Source organism: Tachypleus tridentatus, chromosome 13, assembly GCF_004210375.1.
Source record: "Tachypleus tridentatus isolate NWPU-2018 chromosome 13, ASM421037v1, whole genome shotgun sequence".
Classification (NCBI taxonomy): domain Eukaryota; kingdom Metazoa; phylum Arthropoda; class Merostomata; order Xiphosura; family Limulidae; genus Tachypleus; species Tachypleus tridentatus.
This window is the reverse complement of record NC_134837.1, coordinates 266,614,877-266,640,859: the sequence shown is the minus strand read 5'-3', so window position 1 is coordinate 266,640,859 and position 25,983 is coordinate 266,614,877. Positions and strand designations below refer to the sequence as shown.

At 29.9% G+C, this 25,983-nt stretch overlaps 1 protein-coding gene across 1 annotated transcript in view; it reads left to right on the top strand.

Annotated features, from left to right (window-relative positions):
* LOC143236551 (uncharacterized) overlaps positions 1-25,343 on the top strand; it is a 233,377-nt gene extending 208,034 nt beyond the window's left edge. Inside the window, exon 4 of the mRNA XM_076474854.1 lies at positions 24,768-25,343. Coding sequence (XP_076330969.1) covers positions 24,768-25,343 — 576 coding nt within the window. The remainder of the gene's footprint in view (positions 1-24,767) is intronic.
* Positions 25,344-25,983: the final 640 nt, after the last annotated feature.

The window sequence follows — 25,983 nt, the reverse complement described above, 5'->3', positions numbered from 1 at the left end:
GAACTGTAAAGCGAAACGATGAGTGTATAATTAAACAGTGGATTCCACTGTTCATTGAAACACTTTGTTTAGCTTAACACAAAGACGAATAGAAGTTCGTAATTTAAGTTCTAATTGTAGTCCAGAATGTGAAAGTTCTGTGACCACGCCACCCATTCAACACCTAATACTTGCGTCTTTTTCCACCTCTAAGGAGAACCGGCACGGTTAGTGCACTCTAGTCATAACCTGAGGGTCGCGGGTTCGAATCCCCATCACGCCAAACAACTTCGATTTTTCATCCGAGCAGGTGGTATAATGTGACGGTCAATCCCACTATTCATTGGTGTAAAAGAGTAGCTCAAGAGTTGGCGGTGGGTGGTAATGACTAGCTGCCTTCCCTCTAGTCTTACGCTGCAAAATTAGGGACAGCTAGCGCAGATAGCCCTCATGTAGATTCAGGCGAAATTCAGAAAAGAAACTAACAAAATTATTAATTTATTATTGATTCTTAAAACGACATCAAATTATTCAATGGCATATTCAACTTTAAGAAATTGCAGAAACAACAATTCAGTGTCATAAGGTTGCTTATTAAAAATTAACTAACCAGTTCATTGTGTCAACGTACCATTCTATATTGTATATCAGAATCTTTAATAAATATCATATATATTACGTGACAAAAATAATTAATTAAAAGTTAGTAAAAATGTAAACAGAAAGTTAACTGTGTATTGTGATTATATCTGGCCTTCATAAAAAAACGGTGATTTGTTATTATTTCTGGCCTTCATAACATGTTAACTATTTACGGTGATTATTTCTGACCTTCATAACAAGATAATTGTTTATTGCGATTATTTTTGGCCCACGTAACAAGTTAACAGTGTATTGTGATTATTTCAGCCCTTCATAAAAAGTTATCTGTTTATTGTGGTTATTTCTGGCTTTCATAAAAAGTTAACTATTTATTGTGATTTTTTCTGGCATATATTCCAAGTTAACTATATTGTGATTATTTCTGGCTTTTATAACAGGTTAACTATTTATTGTGACTATTTATAGCCTTCATAACAAGATATCTATTTATTGTGAATATTTCTGGACTTCATAGCAAGTGAACTATTTATTTCGATTATTTCGGGACTTTATAACAACTTAACTATTTATTGAGATTATTTCTGGCCTTCAAACAAGTTAACTGTTTATCGCGATTATTCTTCTCTTTCATAACAAGTTTACTGTGTATTGTGATTATTTTTCGCTTTCATAACAAGTTAACTGTTTATTGTGATTATTTCTGATCTTCACATCAAGTTAACTATTTATTGTTAATTTCTTGCATTTATTTCAAATTAACTATTTATTGTGATCATTTCTGTCCTTCATAACAAGTTAACTGTGTGTTGTGATTATTTTTTAATTTCATAAAAAGTTAACTATTTATTTCGATTATTTCTTGTCTTCCTAACAAGGTAATTATTTATTGAGATTATTTCTGGCCTTCATAATAAATTAACTATTTATTGATATTATTTTGGCCTTCATAACAAATTATCTGTGTATTGTGATTATTTCTTACTTTCACAACAAGATAACTGTGTATTGTGAATATTTATGGGTTTTAAAGCAAGTTAACTAATTATTTTAATTATTTTTGGCCTTCATAACAAGTTAAATGTGTATTGTGATTATCTCTGGCTTTCATAAGAAGTTATCTGTGTATTGTGAATATTTTTGGCCTTCATAAAATGTTAACTGTTTATTGTGATTATTTCTGGCCTTCATAACAAGTTAATTATTTACTGTTATGATTTGTAGCATTTATAACAAGTTAACTGCGTGTTGTGATTATTTCTTGCCTTCATAACAAGTTAACTGTTTATTATGATCATTTCTATCCTTAACAAAAGTTAACTATTTACTCTGATTATATCTGGCATTTATAAAAAGTTAACTGTGTATTGTCATTATTTCTGGCATTCATTACAAATTAACTATTTATTGTGATTCTTTCTGCCATTCATAAAATGTTAACTATTTATTGTCATTCTTTCCCGCCGTCATAAGAAGTTATCTATGTATTGTGACCATTTCAGTCCTTCGTAGCAAGTTAACTGTGTATTGTGATTATTTCTGGCCTTCATAACAAGTTAACTATTTACAAGGATTATTTCTGGTATTTATAACAATGTAACTGTGTGTTGTTATTATTTCTGACTTTCTTAACAAGTTAATTGGGTATTGTGATTATTTGTTGCCAACATATCAAGATAACTATTTATTGAGAGTATTTCTCATTAATAACAAGTTAACTGTGTGTTGTGATTATAATTCGTCTTCATAACAAATTAACTGTGTATTGTGATTAATGGGAGCCTTCATACAAGTTAACTGTGCGTAATGATCATTTCTGTTCTTCATAACAAGTTTACTATTTATTTCGATTATTTATGGAATTCATAACAAGTTAACTATTTATTGAAATTATTTTTGACCTTGATAACAAGTTAACTGTTTATCGCGATTATTCTTGGCTTTCATATCAGGTTAACTGTGTATTTTGATTATTTGTGTTCTTCATAAAAAGTTAACTATTTATTGTAATATTTTCTGGCCATCATAACAACTTAATTATTTATTTTGATAATTTTGCTCCTTAATATCAAGTAAAGTATTTATTGTGATTATTACTGACATTCATTACAAATTAACTATTTATTGTGATTCTTTCTGGCTTTCATGACAAGTTAACTATTTACTGTGATTATTTCTGGCATTTCTAACAAGTTAACTGTGTAATGTGATTATTTTTGACTTTAATAACAAGATAACTGTGTATTGTGATAATTTCTGGCCTTTATAACCTGTTAACAATTTATTTATATTATTTCAGACTTAAATAGCAAGTTAACTGTGTATTGTGATTATTTTTGGCCTTCATAACAACTTCACGAATTGTAGTGATTATTTCTGACATTCATTACAAATTAACTATTTATTGTTATTCCTTCTGGCATTCATAAGGATTTGACTATTCATTGTGGTCATTTCTGTCCTTCATTACAAATTAACTATTTATTGTTATTCTTTCTGGCATTCATAAGGATTTGACTATTCATTGTGGTCATTTCTGTCCTTCATAAAATGTTAACTGTGTATAGCGCTCATTTCTGGCATTAATAACAAGTTTATTATTTATTTCTTTTATTTCTGCAATTCATAACAAGTTAAATATTCATTTAAATTATTTTTGGCATTGATAACAAGTAAACTGTTTGTCGCGATTATTCTTCTCTTTCATAACACGATACCTGGGTATTGTGATAATTTATCACTTTCATAACAAGTTGAAGGTGTATTGGGATTATTTCTTGCTTTCATGACAAGATAACTCTGTATTGTGAATATTCATGGTTCTTAAAACAAGTTAACTATTTATTTAGAATATTTCAGACTTTAATAACAAGTTAAATGTATATTTTGATTATCTCTTTCTTTCACAACAAGTTATCTATGTATTGTGAATAATTTTGTCGTTCATAAAAAGTTAACTGTTTTTTCTGATTATTTCTGGCATTTATAACAAGGTTACTGTGTATTGTGATTATTTCTGACTTTCATAACAAGTTAATTGTGTATTGAGATTATTTCTGGAATCATAACAACATAACTATTTATTGAGAGTATTTCTGTCTTTAATAACAAGTTAACTGTGTATTGTGATTATTTCTCGCCTTCATAACAACTTAAATGTGTATTGTGATTATTTTTGGCCTTCATAACAAGTTAACTATTTATTGACATTATTTTGGGTCTTCGTAACAAATTAACTGTGTATTGTGATTATTTCTTGCCTTCATTACAAGATAACTATTAATTGAGGATATTTCTGACTTTAATAACAAATTAGCTGTGTGTTGTGATTATATTTCGTCTTCATGACAAATTAACTGTGTATTGTGATTATTGGGAGCTTTCATACAATGCAGCTGTGCATAGTGATCATTTCTGTTCTTTATAACAAGTTTATTATTTATTTGGATTATTTATGGAATTCATAACAAGTTAACTATTTATTAAAATTATTTTTGACCTTGATAACAAGTTAATTGTTTATCGCGATTATTCTTGGCTTTCATAACAAGTTAACTGTGAATTGTAAACATTTCTGGCCTTCATAACAAGTTAACTATTTATTGTAATAAATTCTGGCCATCATAACAGCTTAATTGTATATTTTGATAATTTTGCTCCTTCATATCAAGTGAAGTATTTATTGTGATTATTTCTGACATTCATTACAAATTAATTATTTATTGTGATCATTTCTGGCCTTCTTAACAAGTTATCTGTGTATTGTGAATATTTCTGGCCTTCATAAAAAAGTTAACATTTTTTTTATCATCCTTGGCCATCATATAGAGTTAACTATTTATTGTGAATATTTTCGGCCTTTATGACAAGTTAACTATTTATTGTGAATATTTTTGGCCTTTATGACAAGTTAACTATTTATTGTGATTATTTCTGTCCTTCATAACAAGTTAACTGTGTATTGGATTATTTTTGGCCTTGATAACAAGATAACTCTTTATTTCGATTATTTCTTGTCTTTCTAGCAAGTTAACTATTTATTGAGATTATTTCTGGACTTTATAACAAGTTAAATATTTATTGTGGTTATTTCTGTCCTTCATAACAAGTTTACTATTTATTGACATTATTTTGGGTCTTCGTAACAAATTAACTGTGTATTGTGATTATCTCTTGCTTTCATAACAAGATAACTCTGTATTGTGAATAATTTCGTCGTTCATAGAAAGTTAACTGTTTATTGTGATTATTTCTGGCATTTAAAACAAGGTTACTGTGTATTGTGATTATTTCTGACTTTCATTACAAGTTAATTGTGTATTGCGATTATTTCTGGCCTTCATAAAAAGTTAAATATTTATTTAGATTATTTCAGACTTCAATAACAAGTTGACTGTGTATTGTTGTTATTTCTCGTTTTCATAAGGAGTTAACTATTCATTGTGATTATTTCTGTCCTTCATAAAAAGTTAACTGGGTATAGCGATCATTTCTGGCCTTCATAACAAGTTTACTATTTATTTCGATTATTTCTGCACTTCATAGCAAGTTAAATATTCATTGAAATTATTTTTTCGCATTTATAACAAGTAAACTGTTTATCGCGATTATTCTTTTCTTTCATAACAAGTTACCTGTGTATTGTGATAAATCTCGTCTTCATAAGAAGTTAACTGTGTATTGTGATTATTTTTGGCCTTCATAACAACTTCACGATTTATAGTGATTATTTCTGTCATTCATCACATGTTAACTATTTATTGTGATTCTTTCTGGCCTTCATTACAAGATAACTATTAATTGAGGGTATTTCTGACTTTAATAACAAATTAGCTGTGTTTTGTGATTATATTTCGTCTTCATGACAAATTAACTGTGTATTGTGATTATTGGGAGCTTTCATACAATGCAACTGTGCATAGTGATCATTTCTGTTCTTTATAACAAGTTTATTATTTTTTGAATTATTTATGGAATTCATAACAAGTTAACTATTTATTAAAATTATTTTCGACCTTGATAACAAGTTAATTGTTTATCGCGATTATTCTTGGCTTTCATAACAAGTTAACTGTGAATTGTAAACATTTCTGGCCTTCATAACAAGTTAACTATTTATTGTAATATTTTCTGGCCATCATAACAACTTAATTGTATATTTTGATAATTTTGCTCCTTCATATCAAGTGAAGTATTTATTGTGATTATTTCTGGCATTCATTACAAATTAATTATTTATTGTGATCATTTCTGGCCTTCTTAACAAGTTATCTGTGTATTGTGATCATTTCTTGCTTTCATAACAAGAAATCTGTGTATTGTAATTATTTCTTGCTTTCATAACAAATTAACTGTTTATTATGATCATTTGTGGCCTTTAAGATAAGTTAACTATTTAATCTGATTATTTCTGGTAGTTATAAAAGGTTAACTGTGTATTGTCATTATTTCTGACTTTCATAACAAGATAACTGTATTTTGTGATCATTTCTATCCTTCGTAGCACGTTAACTCTGTATTGAGATTATTTTGGGCTTCATAACAAGATAACTATTTATTTCGATTATTTCTTGTCTTTCTTTCACAACAAGTTATCTATGTATTGTGAATAATTTTGTCGTTCATAAAAAGTTAACTGTTTCTTCTGATTATTTCTGGCATTTATAACAAGGTTACTGTGTATTGTGATTATTTCTGACTTTCATAAAAAGTTAATTGTGTATTGAGATTATTTCTGGCCTTCATAACAACGTAACTATTTATTGAGAGTATTTCTGTCTTTAATAACAAGTTAACTGTGTATTGTGATTATTTCTCGCCTTCATAACAACTTAACTGTGTATTGTGATTATTTTTGGCCTTCATAACAAGTTAACTATTTATTGACATTATTTTGGGTCTTCGTAACAAATTAACTGTGTATTGTGATTATCTCTTGCTTTCATAACAAGATAACTCTGTATTGTGAATAATTTCGTCGTTCATAGAAAGTTAACTGTTTATTGTGATTAGTTCTGGCATTTAAAACAAGTTAACTATTTATTTAGATTATTTCAGACTTTAATAACAAGTTGACTGTGTATTGTGGTTATTTCTCGTCTTCATAAGGAGTTAACTATTCATTGTGATTATTTCTGTCCTTCATAAAAAGTTAACTGGGTATAGCGATCATTTCTGGCCTTCATAACAAGTTTACTATTTATTTCGATTATTTCTTGTCTTTATAGCAAGTTGAATATTTATTGAGATTATTTCTGGACTTCATAACATGTTAACTATTTATTGACATTATTTTGGGCCTTTGTAACAAATTTACTGTGTATTTTGATTATTATCTTGCTTTCATAACAAGTTATCTGTGTATTGTGAATTATTCTGTCGTTCATAAAAAGTTAACTATTTATTGATTATTTCTTGCTTTCATAACAATTTATCTGTGTATTGTGAATTATTCTGTCGTTCATAAAAAGTTAACTATTTATTGTGATTATTTCTGGCATTTATAACAATGTTACTGTGTATTGTGATTTTTCTCGCCTTCATAACAAGTTGACTGTGTATTGTGATAATTTTTGGCCTTCATAACAACTTCACGAATTGTAGTGATTATTTCTGGCATTCATTACAAATTAACTATTTATTGTGATTCTTTCTAGCCTTCATAAGGAGTTGACTATTCATTGTTGTCATTTCTGTCCTTCATAAAAAGTTAGCAGTGTATGGCGCTCATTTCTGGCATTCATAACAAGTTTACTATTTATTTCGATTATTTCTGAAATTCATAACAAGTTAAATATTCATTGAAATTATGTTTGGCATTGATAACAAGTTTACTGTTTATCGCGATTATTCTTCTCTTTCATAACAAGTTACCTGTGTATTGTCATAATTTCTCACTTTCATAACAAGTTAAATGTGTCTTGTGATTATTTCTTGCTTTCATAACAAGATAACTGTGTAATGTGAATATTAATGGTTCCTCAAACAAGTTAACTAATTATTTTAATTATTTCTGGCTTCATAACACGTTAAATGTGTATTGTGATAATCACTTGCTTTCATAACAAGTTATCTGTTTATTGTGAATATATAAAAAATTTAACTTTTTTTTTTATCATCCTTGGCCATCATAAAGAGTTAACTATTTATTGTGAATATTTTTGGCCTTTATGACAAGTTAACTATTTTTGTGATTATTTCTGGACTTCATAACAAGTTAACTGTGTATTGGATTATTTTTGGCCTTCATAACAAGATAACTATTTATTTCGATTATTTCTTGTCTTTATAGCAAGTTAACTATTCATTGAGAGTATTTCTGGACTTTATAACAAGTTAAATATTTATTTCTGGACTTTATAACAAGTTAAATATTTATTGTGATTATTTCTGTCTTTAATAACAAGTTAACTGTGTATTGTGATTATTTCTCGCCTTCATAACAACTTAACTGTGTATTGTGATTATTTTTGGCCTTCATAACAAGTTAACTATTTATTGACATTATTTTGAGTCTTCGTAACAAATTAACTGTGTATTGTGATTATCTCTTGCTTTCATAACAAGATAACTCTGTATTGTGAATAATTTCGTCGTTCATAGAAAGTTAACTGTTTATTGTGATTAGTTCTGGCATTTAAAACAAGTTAACTATTTATTTAGATTATTTCAGACTTTAATAACAAGTTGACTGTGTATTGTGGTTATTTCTCGTCTTCATAAGGAGTTAACTATTCATTGTGATTATTTCTGTCCTTCATAAAAAGTTAACTGGGTATAGCGATCATTTCTGGCCTTCATAACAAGTTTACTATTTATTTCGATTATTTCTTGTCTTTATAGCAAGTTGAATATTTATTGAGATTATTTCTGGACTTCATAACATGTTAACTATTTATTGACATTATTTTGGGCCTTTGTAACAAATTTACTGTGTATTTTGATTATTATCTTGCTTTCATAACAAGTTATCTGTGTATTGTGAATTATTCTGTCGTTCATAAAAAGTTAACTATTTATTGATTATTTCTTGCTTTCATAACAATTTATCTGTGTATTGTGAATTATTCTGTCGTTCATAAAAAGTTAACTATTTATTGTGATTATTTCTGGCATTTATAACAATGTTACTGTGTATTGTGATTTTTTCTCGCCTTCATAACAAGTTGACTGTGTATTGTGATAATTTTTGGCCTTCATAACAACTTCACGAATTGTAGTGATTATTTCTGGCATTCATTACAAATTAACTATTTATTGTGATTCTTTCTAGCCTTCATAAGGAGTTGACTATTCATTGTTGTCATTTCTGTCCTTCATAAAAAGTTAGCAGTGTATGGCGCTCATTTCTGGCATTCATAACAAGTTTACTATTTATTTCGATTATTTCTGAAATTCATAACAAGTTAAATATTCATTGAAATTATGTTTGGCATTGATAACAAGTTTACTGTTTATCGCGATTATTCTTCTCTTTCATAACAAGTTACCTGTGTATTGTCATAATTTCTCACTTTCATAACAAGTTAAATGTGTCTTGTGATTATTTCTTGCTTTCATAACAAGATAACTGTGTAATGTGAATATTAATGGTTCCTCAAACAAGTTAACTAATTATTTTAATTATTTCTGGCTTCATAACACGTTAAATGTGTATTGTGATAATCACTTGCTTTCATAACAAGTTATCTGTTTATTGTGAATATTTATGGCCTTCATAAAAAATTTAACTTTTTTTTTATCATCCTTGGCCATCATAAAGAGTTAACTATTTATTGTGAATATTTTTGGCCTTTATGACAAGTTAACTATTTTTGTGATTATTTCTGGACTTCATAACAAGTTAACTGTGTATTGGATTATTTTTGGCCTTCATAACAAGATAACTATTTATTTCGATTATTTCTTGTCTTTATAGCAAGTTAACTATTCATTGAGAGTATTTCTGGACTTTATAACAAGTTAAATATTTATTTCTGGACTTTATAACAAGTTAAATATTTATTGACATTATTTTGGGTCTTCGTAACAAATTAACTGTGTATTGTGACTATTTTTTGCTTTCATAACAAAATATCTGTGTATTGTGAATATTTATGATTTTAAAACAAGTTATCTAATTATTTTAATTATTTCGGGCCTTCATAACAAGTTAAATGTATATTGTGATTATCTCTTGCTTTCATAAAAAGTTGTCTGTGTATTGTGAATATTTCTGGCCTTCATCAAAAGTTGACTATTTATTTTGAACATCCTTGGCCATAATAAAGACTTAACTATTTATTGTGATTATTTTTGGTTTTCATCACAAGTTAACTATTTATTGAGAGTATTTCTTGTCTTTATAACAAGTTAACAATTTATTGAGATTATTTCTGGCCTTTATGCGAAGTTAACTATTTACTGTGATTATTTCTGGCATTTATAACAAGTTAACTGTGTAATGTAATTATTTGTGACTTTCATAACAAGATAATTGTTTATTGTGAATATTTCTGGCCTTCATCAAAAGTTGACTGTTTATTTTGAACATCCTTGGCCATAATAAAGACTTAACTATTTATTGTGATTATTTTTGGTTTTCATCACAAGTTAACTATTTATTGAGAGTATTTCTTGTCTTTATAACAAGTTTACTATTTATTGAGATTATTTCTGGCCTTTATGACAAGTTAACTATTTACTGTGATTATTTCTGGCATTTGTAACAAGTTAACTGTGTAATGTGATTATTTTTGACTTTAATAGCAAGATAACTGTGTATTGTGATTATTTTTGGCCTTCATAACAACTTCACGAATTGTAGTGATTATTTCTGACATTCATTACAAATTAACTATTTATTGTGATTCTTTCTGGCATTCATAAGGATTTGACTATTCATTGTGGTCATTTCTGTCCTTCATAAAAAGTTAACTGTGTATAGCGCTCATTTCTGGCATTCATAACAAGTTTATTATTTATTTCGATTATTTCTGGAACTTATAACAAGTTAACTGTGTAATGTAATTATTTGTGACTTTCATAACAAGATAACCTGGGTATTGTGATAATTTATCACTTTCATAACAAGTGGAATGTGTATTGGGATTATTTCATGCTTTCATGACAAGATAACTCTGTATTGTGAATATTCATGGTTCTTAAAACAAGTTAACTAATTATTTTAATTATTTTTGGCTTCATAACAAGTTAAATGTATATTGTGATTATGTCTTTCTTTCACAACAAGTTATCTGTGTATTGTGAATAATTTTGTCGTTCATAAAAAATTACCTGTTTCTTGTGATTATTTCTGGCATTTAAAACAAGGTTACTGTGTATTGTGATTATTTCTGACTTTCATTACAAGTTAATTGTATATTGCGATTATTTCTGGCCTTCATAACAAGATAACTATTTATTGAGAGTATTTCTGACTTTAACAACAAAGTAACTGTGAAATATGATTATTTCTTGCCTTCATAACAATATTAACTGTGTATTGTGATTATTCTTGGCCTTCATAACAACTTAAATATTTACAGTGATTATTTCTGGTTATCATTACAAGTTAACTATTTATTGTGATTATTTCTGGTATTCATTAGAAGTTAACTGTGTATTGTGATTATTTCTGTCCTTCATAAAACTTTAATTGTGCATAGCGATCATTTCTGGCCTTCATAACAAGTTTACTATTGATTTCGATCATTTCTGGAATTCATAACAAGTCAACTGTTCATTGAAATTATTTTTGGCATTGATAACAAGTTCACTGTTTATCGCGATTATTCTTCTCTTTTATAACAAATTTACTTTGTATTGTGATTATTTCAGACTTTAATAACAAGTTGACTGTGTATTGTGATTATTTCTCGTCTTAATAAGAAGTTAACTGTGTATTGTGATTATTTTTGGCCTTCATAACAAGTTTACTATTTATTTCAATTACTTCTGCAATTCATAACAAGATAAATATTCATTGAAATTATTTTTGGCATTGATAACAAGTTAACTGTTTATCGCGATTATTCTTCACTTTTATAAAAAGTTACCTGTGTATTGTCATAATTTCTCACTTTCATAACAAGTTAAATGTGTCTTGTGATTATTTCTTGCTTTCATAACAAGATAACTGTGTAATGTGAATATTAATGGTTCCTAAAACAAGTTATCTAATTATTTTAATTATTTCTGGCTTCATAACACGTTAAATGTGTATTGTGATAATCACTTGGTTTCATAACAAGTTATCTGTGTATTGTGAATATTTCTGGCCTTCATAAAAAGTTAACTTTTTATTTTGATCATCCTTGGCCATCATAAAGAGTTAACTATTTATTGTGATTATTTCTGTCCTTCATAATTAGTTAACTGTGTATTGAGATTATTTTTGGCCTTCACAACAAGATAACTATTTATTTCGATTATTTCTTGTCTTTATAACAAGATAACTCTGTATTGTGAATATTCATGGTTCTTAAAACAATTTACCTAATTATTTTAATTATTTCTGGCTTCATAACACGTTAAATGTGTATTGTGATAATCTCTTGCTTTCATAACAAGTTATCTGTGTATTGTGAATATTTCTGGCCTTCATAAAAAAGTTAACATTTTTTTTTTCATCCTTGGCCATCATATAGAGTTAACTATTTATTGTGAATATTTTTGGCCTTTATGACAAGTTAACTATTTTTTGTGATTCTTTCTGGACTTCATAACAAGTTAACTGTGTATTGGATTATTTTTGGCCTTCATAACAAGATAACTATTTATTTCGATTATTTCTTGTCTTTATAGCAAGTTAACTATTTATTGAGATTATTTCTGGACTTTATAACAAGTTAAATATTTATTGACATTATTATGGGTCTTCGTAACAAATTAACTGTGTATTGTGATTATCTCTTGCTTTCATAACAAGATAACTCTGTATTGTGAATAATTTCGTCGTTCATAGAAAGTTAACTGTTTATTGTGATTATTTCTGGCATTTAAAACAAGGTTACTGTGTATTGTGATTATTTCTGACTTTCATTACAAGTTAATTGTGTATTGCGATTATTTCTGGCCTTCATAACAAGTTAACTATTTATTTAGATTATTTCAGACTTTAATAACAAGTTGACTGTGTATTGTGGTTATTTCTTTTCTTCATAAGGAGTTAACTATTTATTGAGATTATTTCTGGACTTTATAACAAGTTAAATATTTATTGACATTATTATGGGTCTTCGTAACAAATTAACTGTGTATTGTGATTATCTCTTGCTTTCATAACAAGATAACTCTGTATTGTGAATAATTTCGTCGTTCATAGAAAGTTAACTGTTTATTGTGATTATTTCTGGCATTTAAAACAAGGTTACTGTGTATTGTGATTATTTCTGACTTTCATTACAAGTTAATTGTGTATTGCGATCATTTCTGGCCTTCATAACAAGTTTACTATTTATTTCGATTATTTGTGCAATTCCTAGCAAGTTAAATATTCATTGAAATTATTTTTTGGCATTGATAACAAATAAACTGTTTATCGCGATTATTCTTTTCTTTCATAACAAGTTACCTGTGTATTGTGATAATTTCTCGTCTTCATGAGAAGTTAAATGTGTATTGTGATTATTTTTGGCCTTCATAATAACTTCAGGAATTATAGTGATTATTTCTGTCATTCATCACATTTTAACTATTCATTGTTATCCTTTCTGTCCTTCATGAAAAATTAACTGTTTATTTTGATTATTTTTTGCCTACATTACATGATAACTATTAATTGAGGGTATTTCTGACTTTAATAACAAATTAGCTGTGTGTTGTGATTATATTTCGTCTTCATGACAAATTAACTGTGTATTGTGATTATTGGGAGCTTTCATACAATGCAACTGTGCATAGTGATCATTTCTGTTCTTTATAACAAGTTTATTATTTATTTGGATCATTTATGGAATTCATAACAAGTTAAATATTTATTGAAATTATTTTTTACCTTGATAATAAGTTAATTGTTTATCGCGATTATTCTTGGCTTTCATAACAAGTTTACTGTGAATTGTGAACATTTCTGGTCTTCATAACAAGTTAACTATTTATTGTAATAGTTTCTGGCCATCATTACAACTGAATTATTTAATTTGATAATTTTGCTCCTTCATATCAAGTGAAGTATTTATTGTGATCATTTCTGGCCTTCTTAACAAGTTATCTGTGTATTGTGATCATTTCTTGCTTTCATAACAAGAAATCTGTGTATTATAATTATTTCTCGCTTTCATAACAAATTAACTGTTCATTATGATCATTTCTGGCCTTTAAAATAAGTTAACTATTTAATCTGATTATTTCTGGCATTTATACAAGGTTAACTGTGTATTGTCATTATTTCTGACTTTCATAACAATATAACTGTGTTTTATGATTATTTCTGGCATTCATTAGAAGTTAACAAGTTATTGTGATTTTTTTCTGGCATTCATAACATGTTAACTATTTATTGTCATTCTTTCCGGCCTTTTTAAGAAGTTATCTGTGTATTGTGATCATTTCTGTCCTTCGTAGCACGTTAACTATGTGTTGATATTATTTTGGCCTTCATAACAAGATAACTATTTATTTCGTTTATTTCTTGTCTTCATAACAAGTAAACTATTTATTGAGATCATTTCTGGCCTTAATAGCAAGTTAACTGTGTATTGTGAAAATTTCTAGCCTTTATCAAAAGTTAACTATTTATTTTGATCATCTTTGGCCATCATAAAGACTTAACTATTTATTGGGATTATTTCTGTTTTTCGTAACAAATTAACTATTTATTGTGATTATTTTTGTCCTTCATAACAAGTTAACTGTGTATTGAGATTATTTTTGCCTTCATAACGAGATAAGTATTTATTTCGATTATTTCTTGTCTTTATAACAAGTTGAATATTTATTGAGATTATTTCTGGACTTCATAACAAGTTAACTGTTTATTGACATTATTTTGGGCCTTCGTAATAAATTAACTGTGTATTGTGATTATTTCTGACTTTCATAACAAGTTAACTGTGTGTTGTTATTATATCTCGTCTCCATAACAATTTAACTGTTTATTGTGATTATTTTTGGTCTAAATAACAATATAACTATTCATTGTGTTAATTTCTGGCATACATAACAGTTAATTATTTATTATGATTATTTTGTCTTTCATAACATTTTAACTGTGTAATGTGATTATTTCTTGCATTCATAACAGTTTAATTGTTTATTTTGATTATTTCTGGCCTTCATCACAAGTTAACTATTTATTGTGATTATTTTTTAGAAACATAACAATTTAACTGTGTATTATGATTATTTCTTGCTCTCATAACAAGATAACTGTGTATTGTGATTATATTTGGCCTTCATAACAAGTTAACTATTTATTTAGATTATTTCAGACGTTAATAGCAAGTTAACTGAGTATTGTGATTATTTCTCGCCTTCATAAAAAGTTAATTGTGTATAGCGATCATTTCTGGCCTTCATAACAAGTTTACTATTTATTTCGATTATTTCTGGAATTCATAACAAGTTAGCTATTCATTGAAATTATTTTTGACATTGATAACAATTAACTGTTTATCGCGATTATTCTTCTCTTTCATAACAAGTTTACTGTGTATTGTGATTATTTTTCGCTTTCATAACAAGTTATCTGTGTATTGTAATTTCTTCTCACCTTGATAAAAAGTTAACTGTTTATTGTAATTATTTCTGGCCTTTATGACAAGTTAACTCTTTATTGTGATTATATCTGGCATTGATAACAAGTTAACTGTGTGGTTTGATTTTTTGGCTTTTATAAAAATTTAGCTATTTATTTCGATTATTTCTTTTCTTCATAACAAGTAAACTATTTATTAAGGTTATTTCTGGTCTTGATAACTAGTTAATTATTTATTGAGATGATTTCTGGCCTTTATAACAAATTAATTGTGTATTGTGATTATTTCTTGCTTTCATAACAAGATAACTGTGTATTGTGAATATTTATGGCTTTTAAAGCAAGTTAACTAATTATTTTTGTCCTTCATAACAAGTTAAATGTGTATTGTCATTATCTCTGGCCTTCATGACAAATTAACTATTTACTGTGGTTATTTCTTACATTCTTAACAAATTAACTGTGTACTGTGATCATTTCTGAATTTCATCACAAGATAACTGTGTATTGTTACTATTTCTGGCTTTCATAATATGTTAACTATTTATTACGATTATTTCTAACTTTAATAACCAGTTAACTGTGTATTGTGATTATTTTTCGGCTTCATAGCAAGTTAACTCTAAATTGTATTTTATTTTGGCCATCATAACAAGTTAACTATTTATTGTGATTATTTCTGGCATTCATTACAAGTTAACTATTTATTGTGATTCTTTCTGGCCTTCATAAGTAGTTATATGTGTATGGTGATCATTTCTGTCCTTCATATCAAGTTAACTGTTTTTTTTTTTTTGGCGTTTATAACAATTTAACTATTTATTTCGATTATGTATTGTCTTCATAACAAGTAAACTATTTATTGAGGTTATTTATGGCCTTGATAACTAGTTAACTATTTATTGAGATTATCTCTGGCTTTCATAACAATTTAACTATTTATTGAGATTATTTCAGACCTTAATAACAAGTTAACTGTGTATTTTGATCATTTCTGGCCTTCGTAACAATTTTACTATTTATTTCGATTATTTTTGTTATTCATAACAAGTTAAGTATTTATTGAAATGTGTTTTGGCCTTGATAACAAGTTAACTGTTTATCGCGATTATTCTTCGCTTTCATAACAAGTTTATTGTTTATTGTAATTATTTTTCGCCTTCATAACAAGTTATCTGCTTATTGTGATTATTTCTCGTCTTCATAAGAAATAAAGTATTTATTGTGTTTTTTTCTGGCATGCAAAACAAGTTAACTGTGTATTATGACTATTTATGTCTTTCATAACAAGTTAACTGTGTATTGTGATTATTTCTTGCATTCATAACAAATTAAATGTTTATTGTGATTATTTCTGGCCTTCATCACAAGTTAACTATTTATTGTGATTATTTCTGACATACATAACAATTTAACTGTGTATTATGATTATTTCTGGCTTTTATAACACGTTAACTGTGTATTGTGATTATTTCTGGTCTTCATAAGAAAGGTAACTATTTACTGTGATTATTTGTGGCCTTCATGACAAGTTATCTATTTATTTCGATTATTTCTGGCCTTCATAACAAGTTAACTGTTTATTTTTATTATTTTTGGCATTCATAACAAGTTAAATGTCTATTGTGATTATTTCAGGGTTTCATAACAAGGTATCGGTTTGTTGTAAATGATGAAAAATTAAGCAAAAAGATGATTTGTTTGGTTAGAGTTTCGCACAAAGCTACACGAGGGCTATCTGCGCTAGCCCTCCCTATTTCAGAAGTGTAAATCTAGAGAGAAGGCAACTATTCAGCACAACCCACCTTCGCTCTTTTACCAACGAATAGTAAGATTGACCGTCACATTATAACACCCCAACGGCTGAAAGGGTGAGCATGTTTTGTGTGGTGAGGATTCGAACCTGCGACCCTCTGATTGCGTGTCGAGCGCTTTAACCACCACCTTCCATGAATAAATAACACGTGTTTAAGATGATGAAATAATATATTTAATCATATTGTGATTGTAAACCTACTAAGATGTAACGGACTGTGTCTTATTGCTGCTAATATTTTATTTGTTCTTTTCTTTTCAGATCAAAAATATTCTTCTACATACTTCGTTGTCAGATCGTTTGGTTGATGTTATAATCATCAGATTCGGGTAATTATTGTTAATCCACATCAGACGGGCATCTTGTCATCTTCAGCCATCATCATAATCTAATGACGTAATGTTTTTATGAATATGAATTGGAGTGTTTGGAATTACGCACAAAGCTACACAGTGGGCTATCTGTGCTCTGCCCATCAAAGGTTTCGAAACCCGGATTTAGCGGTCTTGCGCCCTGCCTCTGGGTGGCATTTTCGAAGGTTTCCTGAGGAGATGGAGAAATTTAAAATGTTATAAAACCTAATTTAATATTTCTGAAATTGTTAAGCCTAACTCAACTGTGCTTTCTTCTGAACTTATGGTCATTTTTTATCTCACTTTTGTTTACTTATTTTCTGGTTTAAATAGATTTAAAAGCGAGATATAGGTTGATGACAAACTCTCATGTAAACATCGTTCTCTATATTACACATATTACTTATTCTACGAAACAAATGCTGCTACCGTTTCGATTCTCACACTCCAAAATATGTTCAAACGTTTTGATATTAAACTTTTTTGGTCCACGGCTAGTCAGAGGTAATTTTACGCTATAATCTCTGGTTCGATTCTCCAACATATGCTTAGCGTAGATGACCCATTGTGTAGCTCTGCACTAAAAGTTTAAAATAAAACTTGCCAGATCTACAACAGTAGTTTATTAGGTTTTATACCTTTATAAGCTAATCGTATTTCTATGACTAAAGGTTTGTGGTAAACTATTTTTATATATTTTACTTATTGAGCACCATCACACAGCAAAACCGAACAATTAATCCAAGTTACATCACACAACAAAACCGAAAAATTAATCCAAGTTACATCACAGAACAAAACCGAACAATTAATCCAAGTTACTATGGTGATATAAAGAATAAAATCATGTGATTAATTAAAGATCTGTCTTGTGTAGTGTTCGGTTAACAATTTTTTGTTGAATAGCTAACGTATAGTTTAGCTGTCTTCTGGTAGCTAGCGTCCATTTGACAAGTTAGTAACAAACTCGCTTCAAGATTTCATTTAGAATTTCCTCCTAGCAGATTAAATGAACTTTTACGTCCACTAACGTCACTGCGGCTCTGTCAAACATGTTGACAAAGACGGATAATACAATGACATCATTTTCATTAATAAAAGATTTTGGCAAGTTACCAGTAAGTTATTGTATGGAAAAAATGGGCTTTTAACCAATTTAATTTAATAGCGATTAAAATAAATTAATTACAAATTATAGTAACTGATTAAATCCGACTTTAACTTCGAAAGTAAAATAGCTGAGATGCTTTCTGTGAAACTTGAATTTGAACAACGAATATTAAGTAAAGTTAAATCGATATCACAACCTGTTCCAATCTCAGTTCGTTTCTCTGGTGCTTTCGGGACGTGGATCTGTTTGTTTGTTTTGAATTTTCGCACAAAGCTACTCGAGGGCTATCTGTGCTAGCCGTCCCTAATTTTGCAGTGTAAGACTAGAGGGAAGGCAGCTAGTCATCACCACCCACCGCCAACTCTTGGGCTACTCTTTTACCAACGAAAAGTGGGATTGACCGTCACATTATAACGCGCCCACGGCTGGGAGGGCGAGCATGTTTAGCGCGACTCGGATGGGAACCGGCGACCCTCAGATTACGAGCGCATGCCTTAACGCGCTCGGCCATGCCGGGCCGACGTGGATCTAAACCATCTGTACAAGGAGTGAAGAGATAACAGTTCCTTGCTGTCATTTGTTGAGTAATTTAACAAAGAAGGAACAATCACCGTTCTTTCTTGTTATGTATGTACTTATTTAACTAAGTATGAATTATCATCTATTCCTTCTTGTTAATTATAGAATTATTTAATTAAATATGAATGATCTCCGTTCCTCTTTGTTAATTATAGAATTATTTAATTAAAGAATGAATGATCACCATTCCTTCTGCTTAATTATAGAATTATTTAATTAAAGAATGAATGATCACCATTCCTTCTGCTTAATTATAAAATTATTTAATTAAAGGATGAATGATCACCGTTGCTTTTTGTTAATTATAGAACTATATAATTAAGGATGAATGACCACCGTTCCTATTGTTAATAATAGAATTATTTAATAAGGGTGAATGATCACCATTCCTTGTTGATATATGTATTGCACTTTTGTTGTTTATTTCTTTTCCTGGCCTGGCATGGCCAAGCGCGTAAGGCGTGCGACTCGTAATCTGAGGGTCACGGGTTCGCGCCCGCGTCGCGCTAAACATGCTCGCCCTCCCAGCCGTGGGGGTGTATAATGTGACGGTCAATCCCACTATTCGTTGGTAAAAGAGTAGCCCAAGGGTTGGCGGTGGGTGGTGATGACTAGCTGCCTTTCCTCTAGTCTTACACTGCTAAATTAGGGACGGCTAGCGCAGATAGCCCTCGAGTAGCTTTGTGCGAAATTCCAAAAACAAACAAATAAAAAATTTCTTTTCCTAAATACTATATTATGATTTGAATAAACAGCTCTGCATTTTACAAAATAAACTTTGTATTTTTATCTCCGGATTTATTTAGTCCAGGTGGTGTAGTGGTTGAATTTTGCGTGGAACTGAAACAAGCACGAACCAATGATGATGCCAGGCTTTTGTCAGACGCTTTTAACGCTGGGCTAGGAACGAATGACACACTTGGAAATTATAGCGTTGACCCCTGGTTCACCAACTTTAAAGGTAAAATAAATATCTTAACGTTAGGTGTTTGATATAAGGACATTGTAGGTTGTTGTGTGCTAAACATCAGTGTATAAAGTATCTTATGGTTAGGTGTTACATATAAGGACATTGTAGGTTGTTGTGTTCTAAACATCAATGTATAAAGTATCTAATGGTTAGGTGTTAGGTATAAGTTCATTGTAGGTTGTTGTGTGCTAAACATCAATGTATAAAGTATCTTAACGTTAGGTGTTAGATATAAGGACATTGTAGGTTGTTGTGTGCTAAACATCAATGTATAAAGTATCTTAACGTTAGGTGTTAGATATAAGGACATTGTAGGTTGTTGTGTTCTAAACATCAATGTATAAAGTATCTAATGGTTAGGTGTTAGGTATAAGTTCATTGTAGGTTGTTCTGTGCTAAACATCAATGTATAAAGTATCTTAACGTTAGGTGTTAGATATAAGGACATTGTAGGTTGTTGTGTGCTAAACATCAATGTATAAAGTATCTTAACGTTAGGTGTTAGATATAAGGACATTGTAGGTTGTTGTGTTCTAAACATCAATGTATAAAGTATCTTATGGTTAGGTGTTAGGTATAAGTTCATTGTAGGTTGTTGTGTGCTAAACATCAATGTATAAAGTATCTTAACGTTAAGTGTTAGATATAAGGACATTGTAGGTTGTTGTGTGCTAAACATCAGTGTATAAAGTATCTTATGGTTAGGTGTTACATATAAGGACATTGTAGGTTGTTGTGTTCTAAACATCAATGTATAAAGTATCTTATGGTTTGATGTTAGATATAAGGACATTGTAGGTTGTTGTGTGCTAAACATCAGTGTATAAAGTATCTTGACGTTAGGTGTTAGATATAAGGACATTGTAGGTTGTTGTGTGCTAAACATCAATGTATAAAGTATCTTAACGTTAGGTGTTTGATATAAGGACATTATAGGTTGTTGTGTGCTAAACATCAGTGTATAAAGTATCTTATGGTTAGGTGTTAGGTATAAGTTCATTGTAGGTTGTTGTGTGCTAAACATCAATGTATAAAGTATCTTAACGTTAAGTGTTAGATATAAGGACATTGTAGGTTGTTGTGTGCTAAACATCAGTGTATAAAGTATCTTATGGTTAGGTGTTACATATAAGGACATTGTAGGTTGTTGTGTTCTAAACATCAATGTATAAAGTATCTTATGGTTTGATGTTAGATATAAGGACATTGTAGGTTGTTGTGTGCTAAACATCAGTGTATAAAGTATCTTGACGTTAGGTGTTAGATATAAGGACATTGTAGGTTGTTGTGTGCTAAACATCAATGTATAAAGTATCTTAACGTTAGGTGTTTGATATAAGGACATTATAGGTTGTTGTGTGCTAAACATCAGTGTATAAAGTATCTTATGGTTAGGTGTTACATATAAGGAATTTGTAGGTTGTTGTGTTCTAAACATCAATGTATAAAGTATATTATGGTTAGGTGTTAGGTATAAGTTCATTGTAGGTTGTTGTGTTCTAAACATCAATGTATAAAGTATCTTATGGTTTGATGTTAAATATAAGGACATTGTAGATTGTTGAGTTCTAAACATCAATGTATAAAGTATCTTATGGTTAGGTGTTACATATAAGGACATTGTAGGTTGTTGTGTTCTAAACATCAATGTATAAAGTATCTTATGGTTTGATGTTAGATATAAGGACATTTTAGGTTGTTGTGTTCTGAACATCAGTGTATAAAGTATCTCATAGTTAGGTGTTAGATATCAGGACATTGTAGGATGGTGTGTGCTAAACATCAGTTTATAAGTATAATTCTTTTTCCTTGTCTTCCAAAAATGGGGCATATTTTACTTCTGGACAAAAGCAAGGCGATAAATCAAAACCTGTTTTTATCGCGGTGAACTTCTGTGTACAGTCTTTGAAATTTCAGTTATTCACCATAAGTGAATCATAAGTAACATTGTTTTTAATGTATTGAAGAAAATCATATATAAACATAGATTGCTTCTGAAGTGTGCATGGAACACGAAATTCTTTGGAAACGGTAAAATGTTCTATAGCTATTTCAGGTATGTTTTTTGAAACTTGTGACTAATTCTCGTGTCTTCCCAAAAACAATAAAAACCAGAACCTTTCACTTCAATCATCTACCTCTAAACCTCAATCACAACATGGATTTCAATCTAGTACGAAGTCCAAAGAACAAGCGCCACACTGTTCAAATTTGAACTTCCTATGTCATCTTCAAACAATGTTCTCTGCTCTAATAATAGAATTGTTAATACCCATACCAGCCGTTCAGAGATACATTTTTACTTCATGTGGGTTTCTCGTCGTAAAGATCAAGTTCCATTTCGGTTCTGATGAGCCAGGTGATTAAGGCACTCGACTCGTAATCTGAGGGTCACGGGTTCAATTTCCCGTCACACTAAACATGCCTTCCCTTTCAGCCGTGGAGGCGTTATAATGTTACAGTCAATCCCAATATTAGTTGGTAAAAGAGTAACAAGAGTTAGCGAAGGGTGGTGATGACTAGCTGCCTTCCCTGTCATCTTACACTGCTAAATTAGGGACGGCTAGCGCAGATAGCCCTTGAGTGGCCTTGCTCGAAATTCAAAACAAACAAACAAATCGGTTCTGATGATGTCACACCTTTTATTCCAAACTCCAAACTCTCAACACAAACTTTTATTTCCTTTCAACAATATTTCACGAATACCGCTTAACCAGTTTAATTGAGGAAAATCTGTTTCTGGTTGCTTAAGGAAAAACAACTTACAAAAACCACAACATCGAAGGTCTGTTCATCAGTTGGAAGTCATAACATTACCCATGAAATACATAGCACGCATACATATTTATTTCTCTGCGAATTTACAACCAATCGACAAAAGAATGCCACCACTATGATCTTAAGGTTGTACAGACGTTAAATAAAAGAATATCCTGGAGAGAGATGTTTATATGTTCAGACCAGTAAACGATAAACAGCCAAAGAAAAACTCACAAAACAGAGCAAAACGTATTCCACAACCGTTCATCAATCACAGATGCCATCATCGAGGTTTTAGTTAATAAAGAAAGTATCCTGGTACAAATAGCCACCACATCTTGTTTACAATAATAATAATAAAAGATTTCAAGTTGAAAAAGGCCGCCAACATTCCTGTTCCACTATTTTGGAGGATAATGACAAGAAACTGGAGTCATAGTTGATTAGTCCTTCACTATTTTGGAGGATAATGACAAGAAACTGGAGTCATAGTTGATTAGTCCTTGTGCTCTTCTTCTACTTAAACATGATGTAGATGGAATAAGTGGATGTCTAAACATGGTGTTAATGGAATAGCTGGATGCCTAAACATGATTTTAATGGAAGAGATGAATGTCTAAACATGATTTTAATGGAAGAGATGGATGTTTAAACACGGTGTTAATGGAATAGATGGATGCCTAAACATGATTTTAATGGACTAGATGGTTGCCTAAACATGGCGTTGGTGGAAGAAGTGGATATCTGCAAGTGTTTGTTAAGATTTATCAAGTATGAACACGACATTCTTTACAGAAATTATTACATGTCGGACAGCAGCTGTAATCATAGTCATCCAACTCATTGGTGGTAATGGAATACAATGTAAAGTGTGGTTAACGGTAGCTTTTCTCAACATTAAGTTTTGTCCGAAATTTTAAAGACTTTGTGTGCCCCGAAATAATTTAAAGTCGCTTAAAATAATATTCAACTTTTGTCTCTCCTGAGAACGCAAATGCACCTTAGTAAGGTAAAAGCTAATCAAAGTTTAAAAAAGTCTAACTTTAAGAAGTAGAATACAGTTACATGTTTATCTGTTGATAATAGTAAATACGAGAAAGCTTAACCACAACTAAATTAATGTAAACAAGGTACATAAGTAAGTTTAGTTTATCTGTGTATTTATTAAATACAGGACGTACTTAAAAGGCTTACCTATTATTAAGCCTCAGACAAGTGGATTTACATATTTCGCTGATTACGATTATAACTCTTCTGTAATATTTTATAAATCCTGTGTTTGAAAGAGTAATCTTTCAGCAAGTACACCGATTTGGTAACAAATATTTTGTACACCACTAACAGTTAATAAATAAATAGTTATTGTTCTATTTCTATAACGCGTACCGTACTTTCGGAAGATTATCTGAGAAACAAAAACACAATCCATCTATGAAATCTTCAATATTAGTAAATACAATATACTTTTGTGCTTAGCACAGATAATCCTTCGGGCAACTGTAGGGTTAGCAAGAAACAAAATCATTTCCTATTCTTATTCATTATTGTTCTAATAGCCATCAATTAACAAGTGTCACAAATAACAACTGGTATTTCTTCTTTCCAGTGTTGACAATTACAAGAAAGAAACAAAGGACAGGAACCATCAAAAAGTCCCTAATTCCACAATGGATCATCGCTGTCATTGTTGTTGCTACAGCCACGTTCGTCTTCTTCTGTTTATTTGTTACAGTTACAGTAAGTATACACAGAGTTAATGTGTTGATAAGTTTGTCAGAGTTGTTGATGTGTTCTATATATATACACAGAGTGAACGTGTTGATAAGGTTGTTAGAGTTGATGATGTGTTCATTATATATACACAGAATGAACCTGTTGATAAGATTGTTAGAGTTGTTGATATGTTCTTTATGTATACACAGAGTGAACGTGTTGATAAGGTTGTTAGAGTTGTTGATATGTTCTTTATGTATACACAGAGTGAACGTGTTGATAAGGTTGTCAGAGTTGTTGATGTGTTCTTTATGTATACACAGAGTGAACGTGTTGATAAGGTTGTTAGAGTTGTTGATGTGTTCTTTATGTATACACAGAGTGAACGTGTTGATAATGTTCTTAGAGTTGTTGATGTGTTCTTTATGTATACACAGAGTGAACGTGTTGATAAGGTTGTTAGAGTTGATGATGTGTTCTTTATGTATACACAGAGTGAACGTGTTGATAAGGTTGTCAGAGTTGTTGATGTGTTCTTTATGTATACACAGAGTGAATGTGTTGATAAGGTTGTCACAGTTATTCGTGTGTTCTTTATGTATACACAGAGTGAATGTGTTGATAAGGTTGTTAGAGTTGATGATGTGTTCTTTATATATACACAGAGTGAACGTGTTGATAATGTTCTTAGAGTTGTTGATGTGTTCTTTATGTATACACAGAGTGAACGTGTTGATAAGGTTGTTAGAGTTGTTGGTGTGTTCTTTATGTATACACAGAGTTAACGTGTTGATAAGGTTGTCAGAGTTGTTGGTGTGTTCTTTATGTATACACAGAGTGAACGTGTTGATAATGTTGTTAGAGTTGTTGATGTGTTCTTTATGTATACACAGAGTGAACGTGTTGATAAGTATATTTCATACTACAGATGTTTCATGACTTTGATAAGTATATTTCGTAGTACATATAGTGTGTATTTCATACTACAGATGTTTCATGCCCTTGATAAGTATATTTCGTAGTACAGATAGTGTGTATTTCATACCACAGATGTTTCATGACCTTGATAAGTATATTTCATAGTACGGATAGGGTGTATTTCATACCACAGATGTTTCATGACCTTGATAAGTATATTTCGTAGTACAGATAGTGTGTATTTCATACCACAGATGTTTCATGACTTTGATAAGTATATTTCATAGTACAGATAGGGTGTATTCCATACCACAGATGTTTCATGACCTTGATAAGTATATTTCGTAGTACAGATGGGGTGTATTTCATACCACAGATGTTTCATGACCTTGATAAGTATATTTCATAGTACAGATAGGGTGTATTTCATACTACAGATGTTTCATGACTTTGATAAGTATATTTCGTAGTACAGATAGTGTGTATTTCATACCACAGATGTTTCAT